Source organism: Lacerta agilis, chromosome 18 (assembly GCF_009819535.1).
Source record: "Lacerta agilis isolate rLacAgi1 chromosome 18, rLacAgi1.pri, whole genome shotgun sequence".
In the NCBI taxonomy this organism is placed as follows: Eukaryota; Metazoa; Chordata; class Lepidosauria; order Squamata; family Lacertidae; genus Lacerta; species Lacerta agilis.
The window spans coordinates 6,997,277-7,024,489 of record NC_046329.1 but is presented as its reverse complement, the minus strand read 5'-3'; the positions used below and the strand labels follow the sequence as shown (position 1 = coordinate 7,024,489).

Genomic DNA, 27,213 nt, shown 5'->3' with positions numbered 1-27,213 from the left:
GGACTCGTAGTTCCCGCACCCTCCTGTTCCGGCTTCCCGTCGCCATGGCGACCGAGCGCCTCCGAACACGTGGAGCTTGACGAGCCCGCCCTTGGTCTCCTGGCGGCGGGCGTGGAGTGAAAATCGAGGCCCAGGCTTCGGCGGGGCGTGCTAGGCCGCACCCCGATATAAAAGCCACCTGGGGCAGGTCTTCCTTTTCCTGGAAGTCATGAAGCGGGTGGTGGCTGCGGGGCTGGTGCTGTGCCTCTTGCTCCTCTGGGGCCGGTTCTTCTTAGGGCGCGCGGTTCCGCGCGTCTACCTGAGCAGCTGGGCGGTGCGCGTCCCCGCGGGAGCCCAGGTGGCGCAGCGCCTGGCGCGCAGGCATGGGATGCTTTACCTGGGACAGGTGAGGGTGGCCTGCATCTACCTGGGCAAGAAAAAAGGAGAGCAGCAGCCATCCTTCTCCCCAGTGGGTGGGTGGGTGGGAATAATAATAATAATAATAATTAGTGTCCCCCACCAATCTGACTGCCCTTCCCCAGGGATGAGAAAGGATAGGAAAGATGGGGCCAATTTCTTTCCCTCTTCCTGGAAGGGAAGGAGTCGGTTCGAGTGTGGCCTCTGAGCGCGTCTGGAGTGCATTCTCCACCGGAAGACTTGGTGCGAGCGGTGGGTTGTTGCCCCGATAGGCTGTTCCCGGATATGGAGGTTTGATTGAGCCGGGTTGACGGGATCGGGGCTACCCACAGGCAGTCTCAAGGTTCTGCCCTCCTAGGTCGGGTCGAGTGTGGCCTCTGAGCGCGTGTGGAGTGCTTTTGCACAGAAAGACTTGCCGTACCCGGACCCGACGCCCACCTGGACCTGCGTCCAGGTTTTGCGAGCCGATAGGTTTTGCGAGCCGCCCCGATAGGCTGCTCTCGGACATGGAGGTTTGATTGAGCCAAGTTGGTGTGATTTGGGCGTCCCACAAGCCGTTCCGAAGCTCTGCCCTCCTAGGCTGGGTCGAGCATGGCCTCTGAGAATATGTGGAGTGCCTGATAGCTCGGGTGGGGCATCTCAGTGCATTTGTTGCTGTTGTGTCTTGTGGTAGTGTAGTTGCCTTTAAGCGGCAGGAAAACTATGCGTTCCTTTTTGTGTGTTTTGTTTAGAATAGGGTTGTGGGCAACGTGCCTCTGGACCTATGCAGAATGCCATAACTGTAGCAGCTAACAACTCTTCTGTGAAAACACACACAGAGAGAATCAGAAGTGTAGAGTTGGAAGGGACCCCAGGGATCATCTAGTCCAACCCCCCTGCAATGCAGGAATCTTAGCATCCAGGGCCCATCAGCTTGGGGATATTGCTGTACTCAGCCACGCGAGCAAAACGAAATAGGTCCCTGCCCAAGGGAGCTTCCAAAGGAAAATTCAACACAGGGTGGCTGTTGAGAACGGTAAGAAATACGGGCCACATCCGCCAGAGTCGGCATACCCTTCAATTTTTGAGGTTTCCTTCCAAATGGTAGTCTTTCACCCACCCACCCCAGTCGTGCCCCCAAACCAATCCACAGCACCGTTGTTGGCATCTGTCTCGAGAGACAATGGAGTGCGCTTCTGGCGGTGAAGTCGAACCGCTGGGTTGGCAGCACCGAAGTGCAAGCCTGGGCCGTGTGTCTGGAGGTCCCCGGGCTGCCCAGACGGCAAGACGTCTTGGCCTCAAAAATGGGGTCCAAAGGAAAGCAGAGCAAGACGTTTGGCACCATCTTGGCTGCAGGAGTTGCCGGAAGGAGGCTATTCAACCGTCTCTGGATCTGTGTAGGGTTTCCTCCTGTGCTTTTTCTTCTCCCAAAGATATCCCCACAAAGCCGTGGAGGCTTAGGGGCAAAAAAAAAACCCCAAACACCTTCTTGACTGTTGTACCCATCCTTCGTTCTCACCCGCACCATCTCCAGGAGCCTGCCTTTGCATGCAAAAATAGGTTTATTTATTCATTGCATTTAATATCGCAAATTTCCTCCGAGGAGCTCAGGGTGGTAGGCGTTGTTCCACCTCCCCGTTGTATCTTCTCAACAACCCTGTGAGGTAGTCTAAGCCGAGAGGCAAGGACAGCCAGGCCACCCAGTGAGCTTCATTACTGAGTGGGGACTTGTACCCCAGGTACTAATCTGACACACTAACCTCCAAGCCGCTCTGGTTGGGTGTGGCTAGATCTTCCTGCAAACTCTCTGATTCCATAAGCAGCATTCTGAATCTCAAAAAGTTACATGTGTATACCCAGAAAGGTTTTATTTTTAGTGCATCCACACACATCTAGATCAAGGGAAGTAATAGTACCACTGTATTCTGCTCTGGTCAGACCTCACCTGGAATACTGTGTCCAGTTCTGGGCACCACAGTTCAAGAAGGATACTGACAAGCTGGAACGTGTCCAGAGGAGGGCAACCAAAATGGTCAAAGGCCTGGAAACGATGCCTTATGAGGAACGGCTTAGGGAACTGGGTATGTTTAGCCTGGAGAAGAGAAGGTTAAGGGGTGATATGATAGCCATGTTCAAATATATCAAAGGGTGTCACATAGAGGAGGGAGAAAGGTTGTTTTCTGCTGCTCCAGAGAAGCGGACACTGGGCAATGGATTCAAACTACAAGAAAGAAGATTCCACCTAAACATTAGGAAGAACTTCCTGACAGTGAGAGCTGTTCGGCAGTGGGATTTGCTACCAAGGAGTGTGGTGGAGTCTCCTTCTTTGGAGGTCTTTAAGCGGAGGCTTGACAGCCATCTGTCAGGAATGCTTTGATGGTGTTTCCTGCTTGGCAGGGGGTTGGACTGGATGGCCCTTGGGGTCTCTTCCAACTCTAGGATTCTATGACACACACACACACACACAAACCCCGGTAGAGTCTCGCCTGTTTGTCTGCCTCAGTTGCTGATCTCGGGTGTGTTCCTCTCTGGAACGAAACCTGCAAAGAACAGAGACTCCTACAGAGACCAGTAGGTAGACTCCTTATAAAGGTGGATAATTATCCTGCCTCTTTCCATTGAGGGGAGAGTGCCAATGGTCAGGGTGGATGAGAATTGTCATCCGGCAAAATCAGATTCCCAGAAACCCTTCCTTCCTGGATCTTTTAATAGTTGAATGAATGCAGCAGCCCATAGGATGGGGAATGACTCAATTTATCTCGTAACGTGACAAAACAGTTGCTTTATTCCTTTAAAATATTTATATCATGCTCTTGAATCAGAGTGGCTTCTGGTTATTAAAAACACATACATATTTGTTTTTAACATGCCAATAAGACTAAAAACAAAACCCAAAGCAGTGCTGTCTCCTAATTGGGAAAGCAAAATCTACTCCCTTGTCAATGTCCAGGGACTTTGCTACGGATGTTAAATAAAATAATTCTTTTTGATCAGCTGTTGTGTGTGGAGAAATAGGGAGCCGGTTGTCCTTGGAGTTAGGATTTATTTTTGCAGAAATCGCCTTTTCTGATTTTTATAGCAATCCCAGGGCAGTAGGACAAGACACCAGGCAGGAACAACTGCTCTGGAAATGCAAAACGAATTCTATCCATGGGGGTATCAGCACATCTCCAATGGCTGGATAGGTTAGGGGTCAGCAAACTTTTTCAGCAGGGGACCAGTCCACTGCTCCTCAGACCTTGTGGGGGGCTGGACTATATTTTGAAAAAAAGGGGGGGAGAACGAATTCCTATGCCCCACAAATAACCCAGATTTTAAATAAAAGCACACATTCTATTCATGTAAAAACACCAAGCAGGCCCCACAAATAACCCAGAGGTGCATTTTAAATAAAAGCACACATTCTACTCACGTAAAAACACCAGGCAGGCCCCACAAATAACCCAGAGGTGCATTTTAAATAAAAGCACACAGTCTACTCATGTAAAAACACCAGGAAGGCCCCACAAATAACCCAGAGATGCATTTTAAATAAAAGCACACATTCTACTCATGTAAAAACACCAGGCAGGCCCCACAAGTAACCCAGAGGTGCATTTTAAAATAAAAGCACACATTCTACCCATGTAAAAACACCAGGCAGGCCCCACAAATAACCCAGAGGTGCATTTTAAATAAAAGCACACATTCTACTCATGTAAAAACACCAGGCAGGCCCCACAAATAACCCAGAGGTGCATTTTAAATAAAAGCACACATTCTACTCATGTAAAAACACCAGGCAGGCCCCACAAGTAACCCAGAGGTGCATTTTAAAATAAAAGCACACATTCTACTCATGTAAAAACACCAGGCAGGCCCCACAAATAACCCACAGATGCATTTTAAATAAAAGGACACAATCTACTCCTGTATAAAAACACACTTTTAGAAGGCGATTGGGCCGGATCCGGCCCCCAGGCCTTAGTTTTCCTACTCATGGGATAGGTCTTCCTTTTTGCCACTGCCCTCCTCCTGTGTCTTAAAAATGCTGCCTTTCCCCCTTGCCTTTTTCCGTCCCGTTGGTCAAGGAGGAGGGGAAAGCTCACCCTAAGACTTCTCGATTCTCCTTTCTGTTCCGGCAGGTGATCGAGGGAGAACCTTATTATCACCTTAAGCACAGAGGCATCGCGCAGAGGTCACTGACTCGACACTGGGGCTGGCACATCCGTCTGAAGAAAGAGCCTCTGGTAAGCCGAGCAAATTGTGGACGGGCGCAGAAGGGAACTGCAGGAACAGAGAGAAAGGGGGGACGGACCTCGCCTCCTTTGACCTTGTCTCTACCCACTAAAGGTAAAGGGACCCCTGACCATTAGGTCCAGTCGCGGACGACTCTGGGGTTGCAGCGCTCATCTCGCTTTACTGGCCGAGGGAGCCGGCGTACAGCTTCCGGGTCATGTGGCCAGCAGGACTAAGCCGCTTCTGGAGAACCAGAGCAGCGCACGGAAATGCCATTTACCTTCCCGCCGGAGTGGTACCTATTTATCTATTTGCACTTTGACATGCTTTCGAACTGCTAGGTGGGCAGGAGCTGGGACCGAGCAATGGGGAGCTCACCCTGTCGTGGGGATTCCAACTATACCGGTACAACCCCAGAGTCGTCCACGACTGGACCTAACAGTCAGGGGTCCCTTTACCTTTACCTTTACCACCTGTATATCATTTTCTTTTAATGTATGTTGTTGTTCAGTCGTTCAGTCGTGTCCGACTCTTCGTGACCCCATGGACCAGAGCACGCTAGGCACGCCTATCCTTCACTGCCTCCCACAGTTTCGCCAAACTCATGCTAGTCGCTTGGAGAAGCCTGTCCAACCATCTCATCCTCTGTCGTCCCCTTCTCCTTGCGCCCTCCATATTTCCCAACATCAGGGTCTTTCCCAGGGAGTCTTCTCTTCTCATGAAGTGGCCAAAGTACTGGAGCCTCAGCTTCAGGATCTGTCTTTCCACTGAGCACACAGGACTGATTTACTTCAGAATCGCTTCGAGAACACTGTCCAACCATCTCGTCCTCTGTCGTCCCCTTCTCCTTGTGCCCTCCATCTTTCCCAACATCAGGGTCTTTTCCAGGGAGTCTTCTCTTCTCATGAGGTGGCCAAAGTACTGGAGCCTCAACTTCAGGATCTCTCCTTCTAGTGAGCACTCAGGGCTGATTTCTTTGAGAATGGATAGGTTTGATCTTCTTGCAGTCCATGGGACTCTCAAGAGTCTCCTCCAGCACCATAATTCAAAAGCATCAATTCTACGGCGATCAGCCTTCTTTATGGTCCAGCTCTCACTTCCATACATGACTACTGGGAAAACCATAGCTTTAACTATGCGGACCTTTGTCGGCAGTAAATTTCAGGCAGCCCGTAAGATCATACTGGCATCATTGGGGTGGCCAGCAAGGAGGGAAACGCTTTTTAAACTGCCCGTCATTTTTGCCTGTAGGTCCCCTGGTTTGAACAGCAAACAGCGAAGAGGCGAGCAAGGAGAACCGTCACAGTCGTCCCCACCGATCCGTGGTTTTACAAGCAGTGGTACATGGTCAGTGTCATCAGAAACGGCCGGGGGAACGGGCAAGGATCCGGTGGAGGGGAGGCAAGGAGCTCGGAGAGGCTCTGGGAATGGTCCGAGAGGTTGCTGGGAGAAATGGGGCAAATGTATTTTTTTATTATTGTTTCGATTTTGATTTTATATATAGTGATCTTTTCAGCGAACCTCCCCGAGACCTCCGTGTATAGGGCGGTACAGTGGTTCCTCGCGAGACGAAATTAATTCGTTCCGCGAGTGCCGCCGTATAGCGGAAATTTCGTCTCGCGAAGCACGGTCGGAGGAAGCGCGGCTTTACGGGGGGGGTGGGAATCGCAAAACGTTTTCGTTTTGCGCGTCGCGGCCATAGGGAAACTCGTCTTGCGAATCACCCTTTCGCTAGCGAATGCCTGTCGTCTAGCGAGTTTTTCGTCTAGTGAGGCATTCGTCTAGCGAGGTACCACTGTATATATAAATCAATCAATAAAATATAATATAAATAAATAAAGGACTTGATTTAAATCATTTTTTTTTAACAGAAAGACTCCTTCTCCCTGGTATACGTGATCTTAATATTTGCAACCGGATGAAGGTTTCATTTTCGGAATAATAAATTTTCAGAGTGGTTTTTTACAGTTATATCAAAAACGACTGATTTGGTTATACCGTTAGAAATACATAAGACAGATAATTATGAAATTATCGCGAGGTTTAATAAGTTAACTGTTTGGACGACCTTTCTGCTGTACTTTATTGGAAGGAGGAAAATAGTCATTTCCTTAATAACAATTTAAACAACTTATCTAACGAAAACAATAACATTATAGCATATTTTGTTTTGACTATGGCAGACCAACACTGCTACCTACCTGTAATTATAGCATATGTATCCATGTTTGTTAGCTGATGTGGTTAAACAATTGGGGGGGGGGGGACTTAGACTGAGTTTTAGCACACATGGAAAAACTTAAAACAAATCCTTATTTCCCGGTGAAAAGCCTTTGGACTGTAATGTAACTTAAATAGAAAACTATCTTTGGAAAGATTTTTCCTCCAAAAGCATTTTATTTTAAAAATCCAATTTAAATTAAAAAAAAACTCCTACGCCAGAGGGAAACAAGCGATTTGGACAAGGGAAGAAATATTTAGGCTTTTGATGATAAGGTTTTGAATATAATTTTATTAAGGTAGGAATTAGAAGTAATAACAGCAATAGCTTTACTAAGTTAAGAGAAAATAGGATATAAAAAGTTAAGATTTGAAATATGAATTTATGAGATTGAAACAAGTTGAATGATACAAGGTATATAAGATGTTTATTTGAAGATTAAGGTATGGTGAATGATTGTTAAATTAGTTACAAAGTTACTAAAGTAGATTAGAAATAGAACGCAGAAGAGAGAACGGGGGAAGTCCCCCTAAATAAGATTCGAAATAAGAATTTAATTAATAGTTTCCTGTGTTTCTGTGGTGTTGAGGTATGTATGTTTTTCTTTTTCTTTTTTTGTCATTAGTATTTATTGTATTTGTTTTGTTTTATATGTTGATTGAATGTCTTTATTTGTTGTTATTTCTGTTTTTATGTGGAAACACCAATAATTTTTTTTTGGGGGGGGGGAAATAAATTTTTAAAAAATCTGATTTAAATTTTTTTAAAAAATCTGATTTGAATTTTAAAAATCCGATTTAAAAAAAAAAACACCATTGATTTTTTTATCTACCCTGCTCCTTTGAAAAGATGGGTTGAGAGAGCAAAGCAGAACAGCAAAGTCTGACCTCATTTCCTGCCGTCTTTTGCGCTCTTCCGTTTCAGAACAGCGATGTTTTTCCGGACCTCAACGTCCTCACAGCCTGGAGCCAGGGCTATACGGGCTCAGGGGTGGTGGTGAGCATCTTGGATGATGGTATCGAGAAAGACCACCCCGACCTCGTAGCAAACTACGTAGGTAGAATCGGGGTCTCTTGTCTAGGGGTGGGGGGAGACACAGTTCAGCTCATATTTTAATCCGCGTTTTCTGAAACGATAAACGAACTGAAACCAACAGCCTTTCTTCTTTGTGTGCCTCCTCCATGAGACGTCCAGAGGGTGGCAATGCAAGAACAGGGCCTTTTCTGTGGTGGCTCCCCATTTGTGGAATGCTCTCCCCAAGGTGGTTTGCATGGAGCCTTCATTATACAGCTTTTGGCACCAAGCGAAAACGTTCCTCTACAACCAGGCTTGGGCTGATTAAGAAGAAGAAGAGTTTGGATTTGATATCCCGTTTTTCACTACCAGAAGGAGTCTCAAAGCGGCTCACATTCTCCTTTCCCTTTCCTCCCCCACAACAAACACTCTGTGGGGTGAGTGGGGCTGAGAGACTTCAGAGAAGTGTGACTAGCCCAAGGTCACCCAGCAGCTGCATGTGGAGGAGCGGGGACGCGAACCCAGTTCCCCAGATTACGAGTCTGCCACTCTTAACCACTACACCACACTGGCTCTCCCTTTTAAATGTGTTTGTGGGTTTGGGTTACTGGTTTGTGGGATATATATATATATAAATATATATATATATATTTCAATTATGGTACGCTTTCTGCTTTTATATTGCATTTTCACGTTGTGAACCTCCCTGAGAGCTGCGGATGAAGGGCAGGGTATAAATCTAACGAAATCCTTTACCATTCACATTGCTCTCACGTGTTTGCAATAAAACTCTCCGGCTGAGTGATGTGTACAGAAAGGAAGTATTGGAGAAAAGTGAACAGATCAATGCATTGTTGTTGTTGTTCAGTCGTTTAGTCGTGTCCGACTCTTCGTGACCCCATAGACCAGAGCATGCCAGGCACTCCTGTCTTCCACTGCCTCCTGCAGTTTGGTCAGACTCATGTTGGTAGCTTCGAGAATTCTGTCCAACCATCTCATCCTCTGTCACCCCCTTCTCCTTGTGCCCTCCATCTTTCCCAACATCAGGGTCTTTTCCAGGGAGTCTTCTCTTCTCATGAGGTGGCCAAAGTCTTGGAGCCTCAGCTTCAGGATCTTTCCTTCCAGTGAGCACTCAGGGCTGATTTCCTTCAGAATGGAAAGGTTTGATCTTCTTGCAGTCCATGGGACTCTCAAGAGTCTCCTCCAGCACCATAATTCAAAAGCATCCATTCTTCGGCGATCAGCCTTCTTTATGGTCCAGCTCTCACTTCCATACATCACTACTGGGAAAACCATAGCTTTAACTATACGGACCTTTGTCGGCAAGGTGGCGTCTCTGCTTTTTAAGATGCTATCTAGGTTTGTCATTGCTTTTCTCCCAAGGAGCAGGCGTCTTTTAATTTCGTGACTGCTGTCACCGATGCATGGCTAGTCCAGTATAAATCCACCATCAATCCCCTATTATTGCATCAGTGACTGTCTGCTGGCATCCATCTGTCTCAGGAAACAAGAGGAGAGTGCCTTTTGGGGTGATGTCAAACTGACGGACGGTCGCAGCGCCTGCTGTGGCTGCAGAAACCGATAATTGAGAGACATGTTTTGTTGCAGCAGGGGCAGGTGAAGGCGTCTGGTTGTGCCGCTGCAGATGCACCAGGGCGTTTTTTCTCTCTGCGCTCATCCCTGCGGCCATTCCTCCTCTGGTCACTTCTTTTTGCTTTGCTCCCAAGAAGCAGGCTTATATTAGTGGAAATACCAACGATACATCATTTTCATATGATTTTCTCTTAAAGCATAACATGCTGTAAAATTTATATCCATATTCCACTCTCACCGGACTACTATTAACTGATTTTGCTCCTTGTTTCTTGGAAACTGGAGCTTCATCGATCTTGGCTTTTTCTTTTAGGACCCCGAGGCCAGTTACGATTTCAATGACGACGACCCTGACCCACAGCCTCGATACAATGCTTGGGATGAGAATCGGTGAGTTTATTCTTCTGCCAGAGTCTCGGCCCAGTATACCTGAAGGAGCGTCTCCACCCCCATCGTTCTGCCCGGACACTGAGGTCCAGCTCCGAGGGCCTTCTGGCGGTTCCCTCCCTGCGAGAAGCAAAGCTACAGGGAACCAGGCAGAGGGCCTTCTCGGTGGTGGCACCCACCCTGTGGAATGCCCTCCAATCAGGTGTCAAAGAGATAAACAACTACCTGACATTCAGAAGACATCTGAATGTTCAGGGAAGTTTTTAATGTGGGATATTTTCATGTACCGGTATTTTAATCTTTGTTGGAAGCCGCCCAGAGTGTCTGGGGAAACCCAGCCAGATGGGCGGGGTACAAATAATGACAAATTATTATTATTATTATTATTATTAGGAGCCAGATTTGTTTTAGACAGGCAGGCAAGGGCAATCCATATTGGAGTGGCCACAACCAGACTGAGGAACACAAAGGAATTATTTGAAAAAGATTATTTCAATTCTAAATTCACTACAATGGTATCTTGGTTCTCAAACTTAACCCGTTCCGGAAGTCCGTTCCAAAAACCAAAGCGTTCCAAAACCAAGGCTCGCCTTCCCATAGAAAGCAATGCAAAACGGGTTAATCCGTCCCAGACTTTTAAAAACAACCCCTGAAGCAGCAATTGAACATGAATTTTCCTCTCTAACGAGACCATTGATCCATAAAATGAAAGCGATAATCAATGTAAGATACTGTAAAATAATTAAGACAGTATTGTAGGTGATAAAAATTGAAATTAATTTTTTTCCCTTACCTGCACTGATGATAGTCATTGTTTGGATGGGGGGCTTTTATCCATTTCGGCAGTCAATCAATCAATCAATCAATCAGTAGCTTAACTGGGTTCCACACAGTCACAGAAACAAATGAGCCGAAAAAGCCTCAAAAACAAAAACAGAAAATAAATAGCCAAAACAAAAGCGCCAAACTTAATCCATTCCGGAAGTCCGTTTGACTTTCGAAATGTTCGAAAACCAAGCCGCAGCTTCTGATTGGTGCAGGCGCCCCAGAAACAATAGCCGCATTGGACATTCGGCTTCCCGAAAATGTTCGAAAACCGGAACACACACTTCCGGGTTTTTGGCGTTTGGGAACCAATGTACACTGTACTCTGCATTTCCTCAATAGTTTGCAATTAAAAAAAAAATTTCACCATGAAAATTCACCAGCGTTTTAGTGTGAATTTCCCTTAATGTACACGTGTGTACGCCATTTCGCCTCCTGCCCATGAGTTTTCTGCAGCTATTTCCCATAATATTATGCACAATATTTTCAGGCGCAGCTCCTAATTGGTGCGCATTTCCGATCCATTCATTGGCTGGAGAAACACACTGCAAAACTCAGAGAAGCGCAAATTTCAAGATGTTTTGGTCCGCGAGTTGTTTTTGGAGCGTGTCGGTTTTCTGTAGGTTCGTCTTTAAACGCGGAACAGAACTGGACTGCTCCCCTGTCCTTAACTGCTGTTTGCGTCTTCTATTTTTTTAAATCATATTTATTGATTTTCCAATATATATTTCCAATTACCAATCAAATTACAATCCAAATTAATTATACAATTCCAATTATAACAATTCCAATTATACCAAATTTTTAATTTGTGAGTTCCCCATGTCTCAGACTCCGGAGCGCTTTTCCAATCTCTTCCAGTTGCTTTCAAAGTCCAGTATTTTCACAGCCTCTGATAAATGCCAGCAAGCAGACACGATTATAATAAATAATGTCTCTGTATGGATAAAACCGTTCTCCTCCAAATATCACAATCTCGCCCCCTGCGTGCCTTCCTCCACTCCTTTCCAGGAGAGCCAGACACCTCGTAAGTTCCACTATCAATCGTCCATCAGAGCTGGCTTCTCCCTTTGAAGTGGTGTTCAGCTCCACAAGTTCTCGTCAACAATCCGTAAATAATTCTTGCTGCGTCACTACCAGCCGAGGATCCTCCATTGCTATTAAATCAATCCAAATCTTATTTCAACTCCATACAGTTTATTTTTTTGTAATTTCCAATCTAGTTCACTCTCAGTCTAACTGTTTGCGTCTTCTAATGGCAGGCACGGGACACGTTGCGCCGGGGAGGTGGCAGCCACGGCCGACAACGACGTTTGCGGAGTCGGCATCGCTTACCGGGCAAAGATCGGGGGCAAGTGAACCCTTGTTTCTGGGATGATTTGGGGGAAAGGGAGGGGGTCTGGGGTTTCGGGTCAATTGCAAGAGGATGGCTGTGGAGGAAACGGCCCAGGTTCTGTCCCCAGGTGGATGCTACAAGTAAGGGGCCAAAAGATTCCAGATTATATGACTGGCGTTTTTGTCTGCATGCACCCGATACCTTTAAAGTATCTGATTTTTGTTGGAAGCCGCCCAGAGTGGCTGGGGCAATTCAGCCAGATAGGCGGGGTACAAATAATAAATACTATTATTATTATTATTATTATTATTATTATTATTATTATTATTTAAAGTACACCCAAAGCCCACACACCTCCAAGAATCCTCTCTGAGCTGCAATTCCCAGCATCCTTAAACTACAATTCCCGCTTTTTTGTGGGGTGGTAAAAATGAAATTTAAAGGTACAGGTTCATAGAATCATCGAGTTGGAAGAGACCCCAAGGGCCACCCAGTCCAACCCCCTGCCAAGCAGGAAACACCATCAAAGCATTCTTGACAGGTGGCTGTCAAGCCTCCGCTTCAAGACCTCCAAAGAAGGAGACTCCACCACACTCCTTGGCAGCAAATCCCACTGTCCAACAGCTCTCACTGTCAGGAAGTTCTTCCTAATGTTTAGGTGGAATCTTCTTTCTTGCAGTTTGAATCCATTGCCCCGTGTCCGCTTCTGTGGAGCAGCAGAAAACAACCTTTCACCCTCCTCTATATGACACCCTTTGATATATTTGAGCATGGCTATCATATCACCCCTTAACCTTCTCTTCTCCAGGCTAAACATACCCAGCTCCCTAAGCCCTTCCTCAGGTTGTATGGAGCCCGTGCTGCAAACAGCATCAGATTGCATGTTTGGACTCTGCTTACACGGGTTACCTATTCTCCAGCATTTAAAGACACCTGAGAGCAAAAAGAGGGTATTCTGATCTTCTGGCCTGTTTCCCGGGATTATAGAGCTTGAAAGGAAGCCAGGTGGCCCCAGGAACCCTAGGAGACTGCATTCAGTATCTTGCAGGAAGAACCGTCATGGGAATGGGGAGACCAACCCGGGCTTCCCCATAGCCCAGAGAAGGAGTGAGCTGCGTGCTTTCCTCCTCCCTCCCCACCGCTTTTTCCTTTTGTGTCGTGTCAGCAAACCTGCTGCCCCTGGAACCGGGTGTGGTTGAGGGAAGCTGAACGGGACGCAGCTGTGGGCAGCCTGAGGAGCTACCATCCGCCTTGGCACCCGTCCATAAAAGGCCCAGAGAGAGAGACTAGAATGGTGCCTGCTGTTGCCAGGAACTTTCTTTGTTGTGAGACATTTGTGCATGATGCTGAGAAATTGCTGGGGGAGAACCAGGAGGCTGAGAGGGAGGGAAATGAATTGATAATTGATTTATAGATATCAGCAACCTGGTATTAATGTAGCTCCTTGTATACACAGCCGTGAATTTTGGGGGGGAAATATTTGTCTGTTGTGGCTTCAGGTTTAAGATATATATTTTAAAGGTATTAAGCTGTATGGAAAATAACTAAACATATAGGTATATGTTTAATAAAATAACTAAACATATAGGAGCTCCCCAGGGGTGTGTGCTTTCCCCACTGCTTTTCTCTCTCTACACAAATGAATGTACCTCAACTGATCCATCGGTTAAGATCTTGAAATTTGCTGATGACACAACAGTTATTGGGCTTATCCAGGAGGACGATGAATCTGTGTATAGGAGGGAAGTAGACCATCTTGTTTCGTGGTGCACCGAAAATAATTTGGTACTAAATACCCAAAAGACAGTAGAAATGGTAATTGATTTCAGAAGGCACTCTTCCGTTCTGCCACCAATTTCCATTCTTGGTAACATGGTTCTAGTAGTAGAGTCCTTTAAGTTCCTGGGCTCTATAATTTCTGATAACTTAAATTGGTCAAGCAACATCAATAGTATTAAAAAGGTCCACCAGAGGCTGTATTTCCTGCGTCAACTAAGGAAATTTAAATTGTCCCAGGAAGTGTTGATCCAATTCTACAGAGGCATCATTGAAACTGTTCTCTGTAATTCTATAACAGCTTGGTACGGTACAGCCTCCAAGAGAGACAAGAAAAGGATCCAACGAGCTGTAAGAATTGCAGAAAGGGTAATTGGTGTTAGCTTGCCTTCAATAGAGACAATTTATGCTACCCGAGTTAGGAAGAGAGCAGAAAGAATTGTAGCAGATCCTTTACATCCCGGTCATCATCTGCTTGATTTACTTCCATCTGGACGTCGCTACAGGACTTCATATACAAAATCGGCAAGGCACAAGAATAGTTTTTTCCCTTGTGCCATTAAATTATTAAATTCATAGTTGTATAGCTGAAGGGGAGGTAAAATACGGGTGGGGTTTCTTTGCTTCTTTGTATTGTGAGAGGAACAGTGTCTGTATGTTTACATTGCAATGTAGCCGAAACAAATTCCAAGTATGTTTGAAAATGTACTTGGCCAATAATAAATTATTCCTATTCCTATTCCTATATGTTTAATAAAATAATGGAGACTGCAGCCTGGGAAAATTGACAGAGCACCCCACCCCTTTTCCCCCCCTCTCAGGGGTGAGGATGTTGGACGGCACCGTGACGGACATTGTCGAGGCTCAGTCCTTGAGTTTCCACCCTCAGCACATTGATATCTACAGTGCTAGTTGGGGCCCAGAAGATGATGGGAAAACGGTGGACGGTCCCGGCATTCTGGCCACGGAAGCCTTCCGCAACGGCATAATTAATGTAAGAATTCGCATCTGCCCCAAACGGTCCCCGGCAAATTGTTTACAGCGTTCGGAGTGCTGCAAGCTGCTGGGCTGAAGTATAGCCTCTTCTTGGGCTTGCCGATCGGAAGGTCGGCGGTTCGAATCCCCGCAATGACGGGGTGAGCTCCTGTTGCTCGGTCCCAGCTCCTGCCCACCTAGCAGTTCGAAAGCACGTCAAAGCGTGAGTAGATAAATAGGGACCGCTCTGGCGGGAAGGCAAACGGCGTTTCCGTGCGCTGCTCTGGTTTCGCTAGAAGCGGCTTAGTCATGCCGGCCACATGACCCGGAAAAACTGTCTGCGGACAAACGCCGGCTCCCTCGGCCAGTAAAGCGAGATGAGCGCCGCAACACCAGAGTCGTCTGCGACTGGACTTAACTGTCAGGGGTCCCTTTACCTTTTTTAATGTTGAAATTAATCGGTTGAAAATTTCTGAAATTTAATATTAAAAAGTCTGTTTTATCTATGCATATCCTGTAATGGAAAAATCCCAGGTGTGGAACGGCCCAGGCACCTGGCCCTTGGGGATAAGCCCACTGGTTTCTGCGGAGTTAAATAAAAGAAGTCCAGCCACTGGAGCAAGGACAAGACAGGGTTTATTGCGCAATAGGTTACAGTCAAACTGCACCCCCAGAGCAGCGTTACAAAAACTTTTAAAAACTCCTATCATATCCCAGAATACAGTTTGGAAACATCATCACTACATCACGAAAGGGAAGGGTTATACATGATTAACATATAGGAAAAACAAGATTAGCATATGGGGAAAACAGAGCAATATCAGGGAGATAGCCCTGGGCCAATGTGAATGGGTGTTAAGTATTGGCAAGGATACCTTGAGCACCTATCTGGGAGAGAACAATGGGGTTCCAGCTGAGGGATATTAGCCCAGTGGCTTCCTGAAGCACCCAGAGATTACCTGCTGAGGCATTTCCCTTTGCACATGGTCTCTCACCTACTGGATCATGGCGGAGAGATGGGTTCCCTTAAGGGCATCACTCCATACCCCAAATGAGTTTACTCAGGAGGAGACTTTGCTTAGGTGACCCCCCCCCCCCATAATTTCCGTAACAATCCGCATACAGGAAACGGAACCATCAGAATGATGCAGTTTTATGGAATTATTCCCCCCACCCAAGAGATTTTCTCATTCTGTTTTCAGGGCCGCCGGGGGCTGGGCTCCCTCTTCGTCTGGGCCTCGGGGAACGGCGGGCTCCGCGGCGACAACTGCAACTGCGACGGCTACACCAACAGCATCTACACCTTGTCGGTGGGCAGCACGACCGAGAGTGGCCGGGTGCCCTGGTACAACGAGGCCTGTGCCTCGACCCTCACCACCACCTACAGCAGCGGGGCGAAAGGGGAGAAGCAGATTGTGAGGTCCCCTTTTTGCTCGCGGTTCTCTTGACGAGGGCGGGGCGCAATCGGAGGGCAGGCAGGCAGGCAGGGCTGCCGGGGTGCAAATATCTGCCCAGCGCCCCCAAATTACCACGGATAGTGTTGTGGTGGCTGCATCTGCACACTGCCTGCCATGGGGGGGGCCCGCGCAACTCTCCCCCATGCCGCAGCGAGAGAGCGATCCCCGCAGAGGCTTGGGAGGGAAGTTGTGCCCCTCCCAAGCCTCTACAGGTATTGCTCTCCTCCCGAGGAGGCTTGGGAGGGAAGCTGCACGCCCGCCAGCCTTATGGTTGGAGGGGCGCAGCTGGCGGGCATGCAGGAAAAGGGGAGGCCCCTGGCAAAGCCGCGCGGCTCCCCCATTTGCCGGGGCGTCCCTGAGAGGCCAGCACCCTGGTGCGACCAGTGTGGAGAGCCAGTGTGGTGTAGTGGTTAAGAGCGGTAGACTCGTAATCTGGTGAACCGGGTTCGCGTCTCCACTCCTCCCCATGCAGCTGCTGGGTGACCTTGGGCTAGTCACACTTCTCTGAAGTCTCTCAGCCCCACTCACCTCACAGAGTGTTTGTTGTGGGGGAGGAAGGGAAAGGAGAATGTTAGCCGCTTTGAGACTCCTTCGGGTAGTGATAAAGCGGGATATCAAATCCAAACTCTTCTTCTTCTTCTACCGCTAAGCCCTATGGGAAAGACGGCTCTGCAGGCAGGGGATCCAGCCAATCTCACGCATGCACTGCCTGGTAAAAAGGCTGTTTTTAGAATACATATATCTTCTTTGGCGATCCCTCGTGGCCGAGTAAGATTGCCTTCCACAAACACGGTTTTAACAGTGAGTCCGTAAGTGACCGTGGAGGCCAATTCTGGACCCACACGTCCTTCCACAGTGGGGACAGAGGTTTCCGGGCGGGAGTTGATCCCTGCATGTGGAGGAGCGGAGACGCGAACCCGGTTCACCAGATTACGAGTCTGCCGCTCTTAACCACTACACCACACTGGCCCCATACACAAACATGCCCTTTCAATTGTATTTGAAGGCTCTGTGAGTGAAAAGAATGATTGGGAGAGGTTTTCCCCCAATATACTGTATTTTTCCTTCTGCAGAGGAAATATGGGGGGGGGGGGTTGTCATTGAGAATCATAGAATTGCAGGATAGCTCTCTCCTGTACTATTTCGGACCTGTGGTCTATGTACCTTGCACACAAACATTCGTTTTATTGACGGCACCTTAGAACTCTTATAAACAATGGGAGAAGACGGTAGCAACCTGTACTTTTTATTTCATTTTTGGTGATGCTCTTTCCCCTCGCAGGTGACCACAGACCTGCGCCACACCTGCACCAGCGGCCACACGGGAACATCTGCTTCCGCCCCCCTCGCGGCCGGCATGATTTCGCTCGCTTTGGAAGCCAAGTAAGAAGGGGGGAGAGTCGGCTAACCCTCTTTGGGGTCCAAGGGCCCCACAGCAAATCTTTCAGAGGGGATGGGGCAGTTTGAGAGTGCCAGGGACCTCGGGATTAAATATATTTGTCGGTAAAGGTATCCCGATAAAAACCGCGGCGCAAAATATCGTCAGGGCAGCTTGCTGTGCCGAAATGAAAGAATAAAACGGCTGGGAACCATTAAGGGTAAACTGAACAATCAAAGATTTTTTTTTTTAGGGGAAAGGGGCTATAACTCTAAAGCAGGGGTCAGCAACCATTATCAGCCGTGGGCCGGCCCCTCAGACCATGTGATGGGCTGGACTATTTTTGGGGGGGGGGGGATGAACGAATTCCTATGCCCCACAAATAACCCAGAGATGCATATTAAATAAAAGCACACATTCTGCTCATGTAAAAACACCAGGCAGGCCCTACAAATAACCCAGAGGTGCATTTTGAATAAAAGGACACATTCTGCTCATGTAAAAACACCAGGCAGGCCCCACAAATAACCCAGAGGTGCATTTTGAATAAAAGGACACAATCTACTCATGTAAAAACACCAGGCAGGCCCTACAAATAACCCAGAGGTGCATTTTGAATAAAAGGACACATTCTACTCATGTAAAAACACCAGGCAGGCCCTACAAATAACCCAGAGGTGCATTTTGAATAAAAGGACACATTCTGCTCATGTAAAAACACCAGGCAGGCCCCACAAATAACCCAGAGATGCATTTTGAATAAAAGGACACAATCTACTCATAGAAGAAGAGGAGTTTGGATTTGATATCCCGCTTTATCACTACCTGAAGGAGTCTCAAAGCGGCTCACATTCTCCTTTCCCTTCCTCCCCCGCAACAAACACTCTGTGGGGTGAGTGGGGCTGAGAGACTTCAGAGAAGTGTGACTAGCCCAAGGTCACCCAGCAGCTGCATGTGGAGGAGCGGAGACGCGAACCCGGTTCCCCAGATTACAAGTCCACCACTCTTAACCACTACACCACACTGGCTCATGTAAAAACACGCTCATTCCCGGACCGTCCGCGGGCTGGATTGAGAAGGCGATTGGGCCGCATCCGACCCACGGGCCTTAGGTTGCCTACCCCTGGATTAGCGCATGGTGCTGATAACGCCAAGGTTGGGGGCTTGATCTCCGTACAGGCCACCTGCACATTCCTGCGTTGCAACCCTTTTATGTTTCTCACGCCCTTCTCCGTCTTTGTAGCCCAGCCCTGACCTGGCGCGACATGCAGCACCTCGTCGTGAGAGCCTCCAGGCCGGCCCACCTCCAGGCGGACGACTGGGCTACGAATGGCGTGGGGCGCAAAGGTGAGGCTGGGGAGAGCTGGGGTCGAGGCAACATCTGGAAGGCTGCCACATCTGGAGCGCTGCAGGTTCCCCCCTCCTCTGTCTTTGCAAGTCTGCAATTCAGCATTTCCCAAACCTGGCCCTCCAGCTGTTTGGGGACCACAACTCCCATCCTCCCTAGCTAGCAGGACCAGTGGTCAGGGATGATGGGAATTGTAGTCCCAAAACAGCAGGAGACCCAAGTTTGGGAAACTCTGTTCGAGGCGTATTAACTCCTCACTGCGAGGTGGCACAAAGGCTTTCAGAGATGCGCAAAAAACGGTCAGGTAGGATGGCTTCTAATTTTTCTTCCTCCATGAAAACTAGGGACCCGGGGAGGATTGAGAATGCGCAGGAACCTAACTTAGGCTGTTGGAATGATTCAGTGGTAAGAATCTGAAATCCTTGGAATAAGAGTCGGATTTTTAAAAATAAAAACAATTTAAGGTGAAAGTGATGATTCCACAACCTAAGTCTGTTTGGTTTTCTCTCCCTCCCCGGAGTAATGGAAGTTAAAATGCTTGATGACACTGTTAAAAGTGGACGTCTCCCCTGAGAAGACACCCTTTTAGGGTTCGGTTTTAGTTACGTGGGCATTTGATTATCCTCTCCCTATCATTGCCAATAAATTCATAATCACACCTTTCCCCCCAAAGCACTCATGGCTCCACCTCTCCCCATTTTATCCTCAAAACAACCCTGCGAGGTAGATTTAGACCGAGAGGCAATGCCTGGCCCAACGTCACGAAGCCGAGTGGGGATTCGAACTCTAGACCCCTGGGCTGGTGCTGACCTTGAAACCCTAAACGGCCTTGGCCCAGTACACCTGAAGGAGCGTCTCCACATCCCATCGTCCAGCCCGGACACTGAGGTCCAGCGTTGTAGTCCCAAAACAGCTGGAGCGCCGAGTTTGGCCATGTCTGAATTGAGGCACAATTGACCCCCCATCCTTGCGAGCATCTGAGCGCCTGTGTTGTAGAATCATAGGATTGTAGAGGAGGGAGGGACTCCAAGGGTCATCTAGGCCAACCCCCTGTGATGCAGCTTCGCCTCTAAGCACAGCAGAGATCACCTTACCTTCAGTCAGGGTCCTCACAAATCTCTCATGGCTCCAGTCACAACAGAATGGACGCCCGTCACTGATGGCAAAGGAAACTTCGTGGAAACTCCTCCTCCTCTTCCTCCTCCTCCTCCTCCTCCTCCTCCTCCTCCTCCTCCTCTTCTTCTTCTTCTTCTTCTTCTTCTTCTTCTTCCTCTTCCTGCTCCTCACAGTACATGTGAAAAGGATCTAGGAGTCTTGGTAGACCATAAACTTGACATGAGTCAACAGTGTGATGCAGCAGCTAAAAGAGCCAATGCAATTCTGGGCTGCATCAATAGGAGTATAGCATCTAGATCAAGGGAAGTAATAGCACCACTGTATTCCGCTAATCTGGTCAGACCTCAACAGGAATACTGTGTCCAGTTCTGGGCACCACAGTTCAAGAAGGATACTGACAAGCTGGAACGTGTCCAGAGGAGGGCAACCAAAATGGTCCAAGGCCTGGAAACGATGCCTTATGAGGAACGGCTTAGGGAGCTGGGTATGTTTAGCCTGGAGAAGAGAAGGTTAAGGGGTGATATGATAGCCGTGTTCAAATATATAAAAGGATATCATATAGAGGAGGGAGAAAGGTTGTTTTCTGCTGCTCCAGAGAAGCGGACACGGGGCAATGGATTCAAACTACAAGAAAGAAGATTCCACCTAAACATTAGGAAGAACTTCCTGACAGTAAGAGCTGTTGGACAGTGGGATTTGCTGCCAAGGAGTGTGGTGGATTCTCCTTTGGGGGTCTTTAAGCAGAGGCTTGACAGCCATCTGTCAGGAATGCTTTGATGGTGTTTCCTGCTTGGCAGGGGGTTGGACTGGATGGCCCTTGGGGTCTCTTCCAACTCTAGGATTCTATGATTCTATGAAACTTCATGGAGGTATTTTGCCCTCACTCGGACGGAGTACTTGGTGAAGGTAGTCCAAGTTTGGGGAAACACTGCTCTAATTCCTCCGAGGGAGCAGGATCTCACCATTGTTTTTCTTGTTTCTCCCCCCCCTCTCCTTTCAGTGAGTCACTATTACGGATACGGGCTCTTAGACGCTGGACGCCTGGTGGATCTGGCCAAGAGGTGGAATACGACTGGGCCCCAGAGGAGATGCTCCATCAGGATTGTCTACAAGCCATTGTAAGGGACAGACCCTCAACAGGCAGAGGGCCTTCTCGGTAGCGGCACCCTCCCACCAGATGTCAAGGAAATACAGGTGAAACTCAAAAAATTAGAATATCGTGGAAAGGTTCATTTCTTTCAGTAATTCAGCTTAAAAGGTGAAACTAATAGATGAGATAGACTAATGACACGCAAAGCGAGATATGTCAAGCCTTTATTTGTTATAATTGTGATGATTATGGCGTACAGCTGATGAAAACCCCAAAGTTGAGGTTGTTAATTTGGGGTTCTCTATCAGCTGGACGCCATAATCATCACAATTATACTAAGCAAAGGCTTGACGTATCTCGCTTTGCGTGTCATGAGTCTATCTCATATATTAAACTCCAGTAGCTAATGAAAACAATTGCTTACCTAAATGGACTTTTCCACGATATTCTAATTTTTCGAGTTTCACCTGTAAATAACTGTCTGTCTTTTAGAAGGCACCTGAATGCAGCAGCCCTGCTTAGGGAGGTTCTTAATGTCTGATGTTTTATCGTGTTTTTAATATTCTGTTGGGAGCCGCCCAGAGTGTCTGGGGAAACCCAGCCAGATGGACAGGGTATAAATAAATTATTATTATTATTATTATTATTATTATTATTATTATTATTATTATTATTATTATTATTATTATCATATCTTCCAAGCAGGTTGGCAACTACAGTGGTACTTCAGGTTAAATACGCTTCAGGTTACAGACTCCGCTAACCCAGAAATAGTACCTCGGGTTAAGAACTTTGCTTCAGGATGAGAACAGAAATCGTGCTCTGGTGGCGCAGCGGCAGCAGGAGGCCCCATTAGCTAAAGTGGTGCTTCAGGTTAAGAACAGTTTCAGGTTAAGAACGGACCTCCAGAACAAATTAAGTTCTTAACCCGAGGTGCCACTGTAATGTCCTAGCTATAAAAAAGGCACTTTCGTGCTTAAGAGATCTTGAGAATTGAGGCTGTTACTTGCAACTGGATTTGACTACAGCGAGGAATGAGGGGAACAGAGTTTAGGCTTACACAAGATGAACAACTTTGGGGACAGGTGCCAATGTATCCCAAAGTTAATTTTGTTCATTTTGTACATGAAGAGGGGCCCCAGACAGGCAACCTGAAAACACGTAACCCGAAGGGTTTGTAACCCAAGGTATCACTGTAGACTGTTTGGTTTGGTAAGGCTGAAATCCAAAGAGCCAGTGTGGTGTAGTGTTTAAGAGCGGTAGACTTGTAATCTGGTGAACCGGGTTCGTGTCTCCACTCCTCCACATGCAGCTGCTGGGTGACCTTGGGCTAGCCACACTTCCTTGAAGTCTCTCAGCCCCACTCACCTCACAGAGTGTTTGTTGTGGGGGAGGAAGGGAAAGGAGAATGTGAGCCGCTTTGAGACTCCTTCGGGTAGTGATAAAGCGGGATATCAAATCCAAAACTCTTCTTCTTCAAAGGTATCTCCTCCTGGAAGGGGCCGGACATGTTCTAAGCCCACTGCAAATAACTCTGCCTCTTCTTCCTCTCCCTCTCCTTTGGCTTTCTGGCAGGCTGATCGGTTCAAGGCTCTCCATCGCGAAAAACATTACCTCCTCCTCCTGCCTGGGGAACGACCAGAGCATCCGCTCCCTGGAGCACGTGCAGGTCCAGATCTCTCTCCGCTACAGCCGCCGAGGAGATTTAGCCATCTCTCTGACCAGCCCCATGGGGACAAAATCCACTCTGGTGGCTGTCAGGTAAGGCCGGGCGATACATTGATACATCGTCCCAAACCGAAGTCCGTATCATGTTGTCGGCTTCATCGTTTCTGACCGGGCTATATTTCGCGAATCGTGATAGGCGATATTTTGCCCCAAAACCGGTTTCAAGCCCATGTTACGATATAAATCATTATAAATTCCCCCCAAATAAAATACAGTTAGTCAAACATTTCCCAATACAGTGTGGTGTAGTGGTTAAGAGCGGTGGACTCGTAATCTGGTGAACCGGGTTCGCGTCTCCGCTCCTCCACATGCAGCTGCTGGGTGACCTTGGGCTAGTCACGCTTCTCTGAAGTCTCTCAGCCCTACTCACCTCACAAGAGTGTTTGTTGCTTCTACAGGCTGAACAACCCCAAGTCCTTCAACCATTCCTCATAAGGCTTGGTTTCCAGAGCCTCGATCCTATTGTTCACCTTCCAGCTTGTCGACATCCTTCTTAAACTGGGGTGCCCAGAACCGCACGCAGGTGGCGCCAGATCAAAGCAGAATATTATCAACCTTGTTTTGGACACTATGTAATTCTGTGGATGCGGCCCAGAAGAGCATTAGCTTTATTTGCTGCTGCATCACACCGTTGGCTCATGTCGACTGTGAGCCCTAGCGGTTTCTCTCTTTTGCCCGCCAGGCCTCACGACACCAGCCGCGAAGGGTACAGGGACTGGTCTTTCATGTCCACACACTACTGGGACGAAAATCCGCGGGGCGTCTGGTCCCTTCTGTTGGAGAACAAAGGCGATGCGTACAACACGGGGTCCCTCGACAGCTTCGTGTTAAAACTATACGGCACAGAGGAAGATATGAGGGCAAGACCAGCCGCAGCCTCGATGGTGGGCAGCTGTGCTATGCGGAGCGCTGATGGAGCATGCCTGGGTAAGCTGCGTCCCATCCCTCCTTACCCCTGCTGGCAAGCCGCGGAGCCTGCGGAACTCCTTGCCACTGGATTCCAGTAACAAAAGAAATGGACCGTTGGAAATGGGGGGGGGCCTCTTTTGGTTTGGCGGGAGGGATCTCCCGTACCCCAGGCAGATTTTGGCAGGTGATTGACAGGCGGGAGAGTCCGAACCGCCTGGTCGCGGCGGACCCACGTGCGCCTGACATCTTCCCCGCCAGGAAATGCAGCGCCCAGCAGGTGCTGGCGGCGATCAGACTTTGGAAAGCTGGCGCCGCCGGATCAAGTGCATCAAATTTGCCTCGAGTGTTCTGGGTTTGGAACAAAAGTGCAATGAGTAATACAGTTAAATCCAAGCTGCGAAACCTCCGCTACTGTTCATGCCGTTTGTCTCTCGAGAGGGGCAGTTGCCAACAATTCTGAATACCGCTGTACCTCGGAATCCGATCCGGAAGTCCGTCCTCCTTCCAAAATGTTCAGAAACCAAGGCGCTCCTGCAGCCAACTGGAAGCTGCGGAAGCTGGGTCGGAGCTGTCAACCTCCCTTCTTTTTTTGCGTTGGGAAACGGCCATAGCTGTCAACATTCCCCTTTTTTTTGCAGTGGGAAACGGCGCTGGAATAAGGGAATTTCCTGCAAAAAAAAGAGGGAAAGTTGAGAGCTATGGCGCCGGAACTTCCGGGTTCCAAAGAACGCCCGCAAACCGGAACACTCGCTTCCGGCTTTGCGGCGTTTGGGAGCTAGAGCGTTTTGAGTCATAAGGCGTTCAGCTTCCGAGGCTGTGCCTGGGAATGGGTTCGTGGAACCCTGCGGGCGTTGCAACAAAATTTGGCTATGCGAGGATATAAAATTTTTTTGGTTAATGGTACATACAGAAATGACAAAAACGATGAAAAAATCAATAGTAAAGAAACGGGAGGCATATTTGCTAGGTCTATTAGAGGAGCAAATACCTAGTGGAAAGAAAAGTGTATTTTTGTATGCTAGCACGGCCACCAGAATGGTGATAGCAGCTAAATGGAAAACACAACAGGTCCCAACAAAGGATGAGTGGATAAGTTAAACGAGTATTTGTTAATGGCAAAACTGACAGCAGCAATAAGAAACCAAACAAAATAAAAATTTGAAGGAACAATGGAAACGTTATGAAGAGTACATGGAGAAACATTGCTCAAAGAAAGGAAGTGCTAATATGCTTGGAGTAAGAGGTATGAAGGAATTGTAGAACAATGAATTAATATAAAGAATTAAAGATGATTATGGAAATATATAGAAATTAAGATTGTACAAATAGTGAACAAATAGTTTATAATGGAAGTCGAAAGAGTGACGGAGGGAAGTCAGAGGGGAGTTTGGTGTGAGGATGGAAAAACGGGAAGTGTGTGATAAAAATGATATTGTATGTTATTGTGAGAATGTATTGGATGTATTGTGTTTTAATCAATAAAGGTTTTTTTGATATTAAAAAACAAAACAAAACTTGGGGACCATTGCCCTCCGCTTCCCCTCCGGTGCCTCTTCTGTGTCGCTCACCCTCTCTTTCTCTTTTCAGAATGCCACGGCCTCTTCTATGCTCTCCAGCGCCGATGTGTCTCCTACTGCCCCCCCAGGTATTACGCCCTCGACCGGCCCTCCCTGGCTCCCGACGGGACGCCCCGCTCCGCCCGGTCTTGCGCCGCCTGCCACCCGTCCTGCTACACCTGCCGCGGGGGCACGGCGGACAACTGCACCGCCTGCCCGCCTTTCAGTAGCTTCCAAGAGCCCGCCCACCGCTGTTCGCAGCACCCGTTCTTCACGTCCCGCGGAGGGGAGGCGGCTCGGGGGCACGGGCACCTTCCCCTCCTGCTTGCGGCGGCCCTGCTGTTCGTGGGACCCGCCGTCTTCGCCCTCCTTTACGGGGCTTACCGCCTGGCCTCCCGGAGGGGCAAGGGGCAGAAGGGGGCAGGGGCCCGGGCCGAACCCGGGTCGGAGCCGCTGTGCCTGGACCAGGCAGAGGAATGTTTAAAGGAGCCGCTGCGGAAGCCTTTCCCGTGAGAACGAAAGCTGGAGGACTCGAACCCGGCTCTGCATTGATGCCTTGTTTTTTTTTTACTCTCCCTCTCCCTCTCCCCCCCAAAAAAAAACACCAAACCCTGATTTTTCTTGAATGCAATACAATCTCACCCTGTGCATTGTGTGTTTGTGATTTAGGGGTGCGGTTTGTGTATTTTTAAGTTTTGCGGGTGGTTTATTATTGCGTTTATCGTTCGTACTGGAGCACACCAAAGGGAACTGCGCTCTGCACATGCTCGGTGACTTTTTTTTTTTTACTACTGTCCCTGCCTGCTGCAGGCCAAGGCTTCTAGTATTCCTCAAGTCCTTGCTTTGATGGCCCCTTTCTGAAAATGGAAAAAGCCTCTAGGTTCACCCTTCCTTAGAATCATAGAATCCTAGAGTTGGAAGAGACCCCAGGGGCCATCCAGTCCAACCCCCTGCCAAGCAGGAAACACCATCAAAGCATTCCTGACAGATGGCTGTCAAGCCTCCGCTTCAAGACCTCCAAAGAAGGAGACTCCACCACACTCCTTGGCAGCAAATTCCACTGCCGAACAGCTCTCACTGTCAGGAAGTTCTTCCTAATGTTTAGGTGGAATCTTCTTTCTTGTAGTTTGAATCCATTGCCCCGTGTCCGCTTCTCTGGAGCAGCAGAAAACAACCTTTCACCCTCCTCTATATGACATCCTTTTATATATTTGAACATGGCTATCATATCGCCCCTTAACCTTCTCTTCTCCAGGCTAAACATACCCAGCTCCCTAAGCCGTTCCTCCTAAGGCATCGTTTCCAGGCCTTTGACCATTTTGGTTGCCCTCCTCTGGACACGTTCCAGCTTGTCAGTATCCATCTTGAACTGTGGTGCCCAGAACTGGACACAGTATTCCAGGTGAGGTCTGACCAGAGCGGAATACAGTGGTACTATTACCTCCCTTGATCTAGATGCTATACTCTTATTGATGCAGCCCAGAATTGGATTGGCTTTTTTCGCTGCTGCATCACACTGTTGACTCATGTCAAGTTTGTGGTCTACCTTGACTTGGGAGCTTCCCTTGGTCTTCCAGTTTTCAATATGGGGGGGGGGACAGCAATACTATGCATATACTCAAAAGCACTATGAACAATCACATCGCTGGAAGGGGACTTCATACGTCATAGAGTCCAACCCATTACCAATACAGGACACCCGAGTGCGGAAAATTAAATACTTCTCTCTGCACGTTCCCCAGAGGCTCGATTTAAATCCCTTCTTATTTATGGAAGACATTCCCCCCCCCTTATGACACCAGATGTTCCATAGGATCGCAGAAGCGTAGAGTCGGAGGTGTCCCCCAAAGTTCATCTGATCCAACCCCTTTGCAATGCAGGAACCTTTTCGCAAAGAGAAATTTCATAGGA

At 48.0% G+C, this 27,213-nt stretch overlaps 1 protein-coding gene across 1 annotated transcript; it reads left to right on the top strand.

The window, feature by feature from the left end:
• Positions 1–208: 208 nt before the first annotated feature.
• Positions 209–25,881, top strand: LOC117039636 (proprotein convertase subtilisin/kexin type 4-like). Its single transcript, XM_033136814.1, has 14 exons — positions 209–385; positions 4,500–4,604; positions 5,845–5,940; positions 7,739–7,867; positions 9,735–9,811; positions 11,896–11,984; positions 14,567–14,739; positions 15,923–16,135; positions 17,460–17,560; positions 18,799–18,902; positions 21,020–21,137; positions 22,685–22,870; positions 23,520–23,764; positions 25,334–25,881. Exons 1-14 carry the CDS (start codon positions 209–211, stop codon positions 25,813–25,815), a joined length of 2,295 nt encoding a protein of 764 aa, XP_032992705.1. The 3' UTR covers positions 25,816–25,881.
• The last annotated feature ends 1,332 nt before the right edge of the window (positions 25,882–27,213 follow it).

What these genes read in the sequence shown, in the direction of transcription:
- LOC117039636 (XM_033136814.1), top strand. Translation starts at nt 209, where the DNA reads ATGAAGCGGGTGGTGGCTGCGGGGCTGGTGCTGTGCCTCTTGCTCCTC. An exon ending in TCGCTCGCTTTGGAAGCCAA is followed by an intron (nt 17,561 to 18,798) that starts GTAAGAAGGGGG and finishes CCGTCTTTGTAG; the next exon opens with CCCAGCCCTGACCTGGCGCG. An exon ending in AGGATTGTCTACAAGCCATT is followed by an intron (nt 21,138 to 22,684) that starts GTAAGGGACAGA and finishes GCTTTCTGGCAG; the next exon opens with GCTGATCGGTTCAAGGCTCT.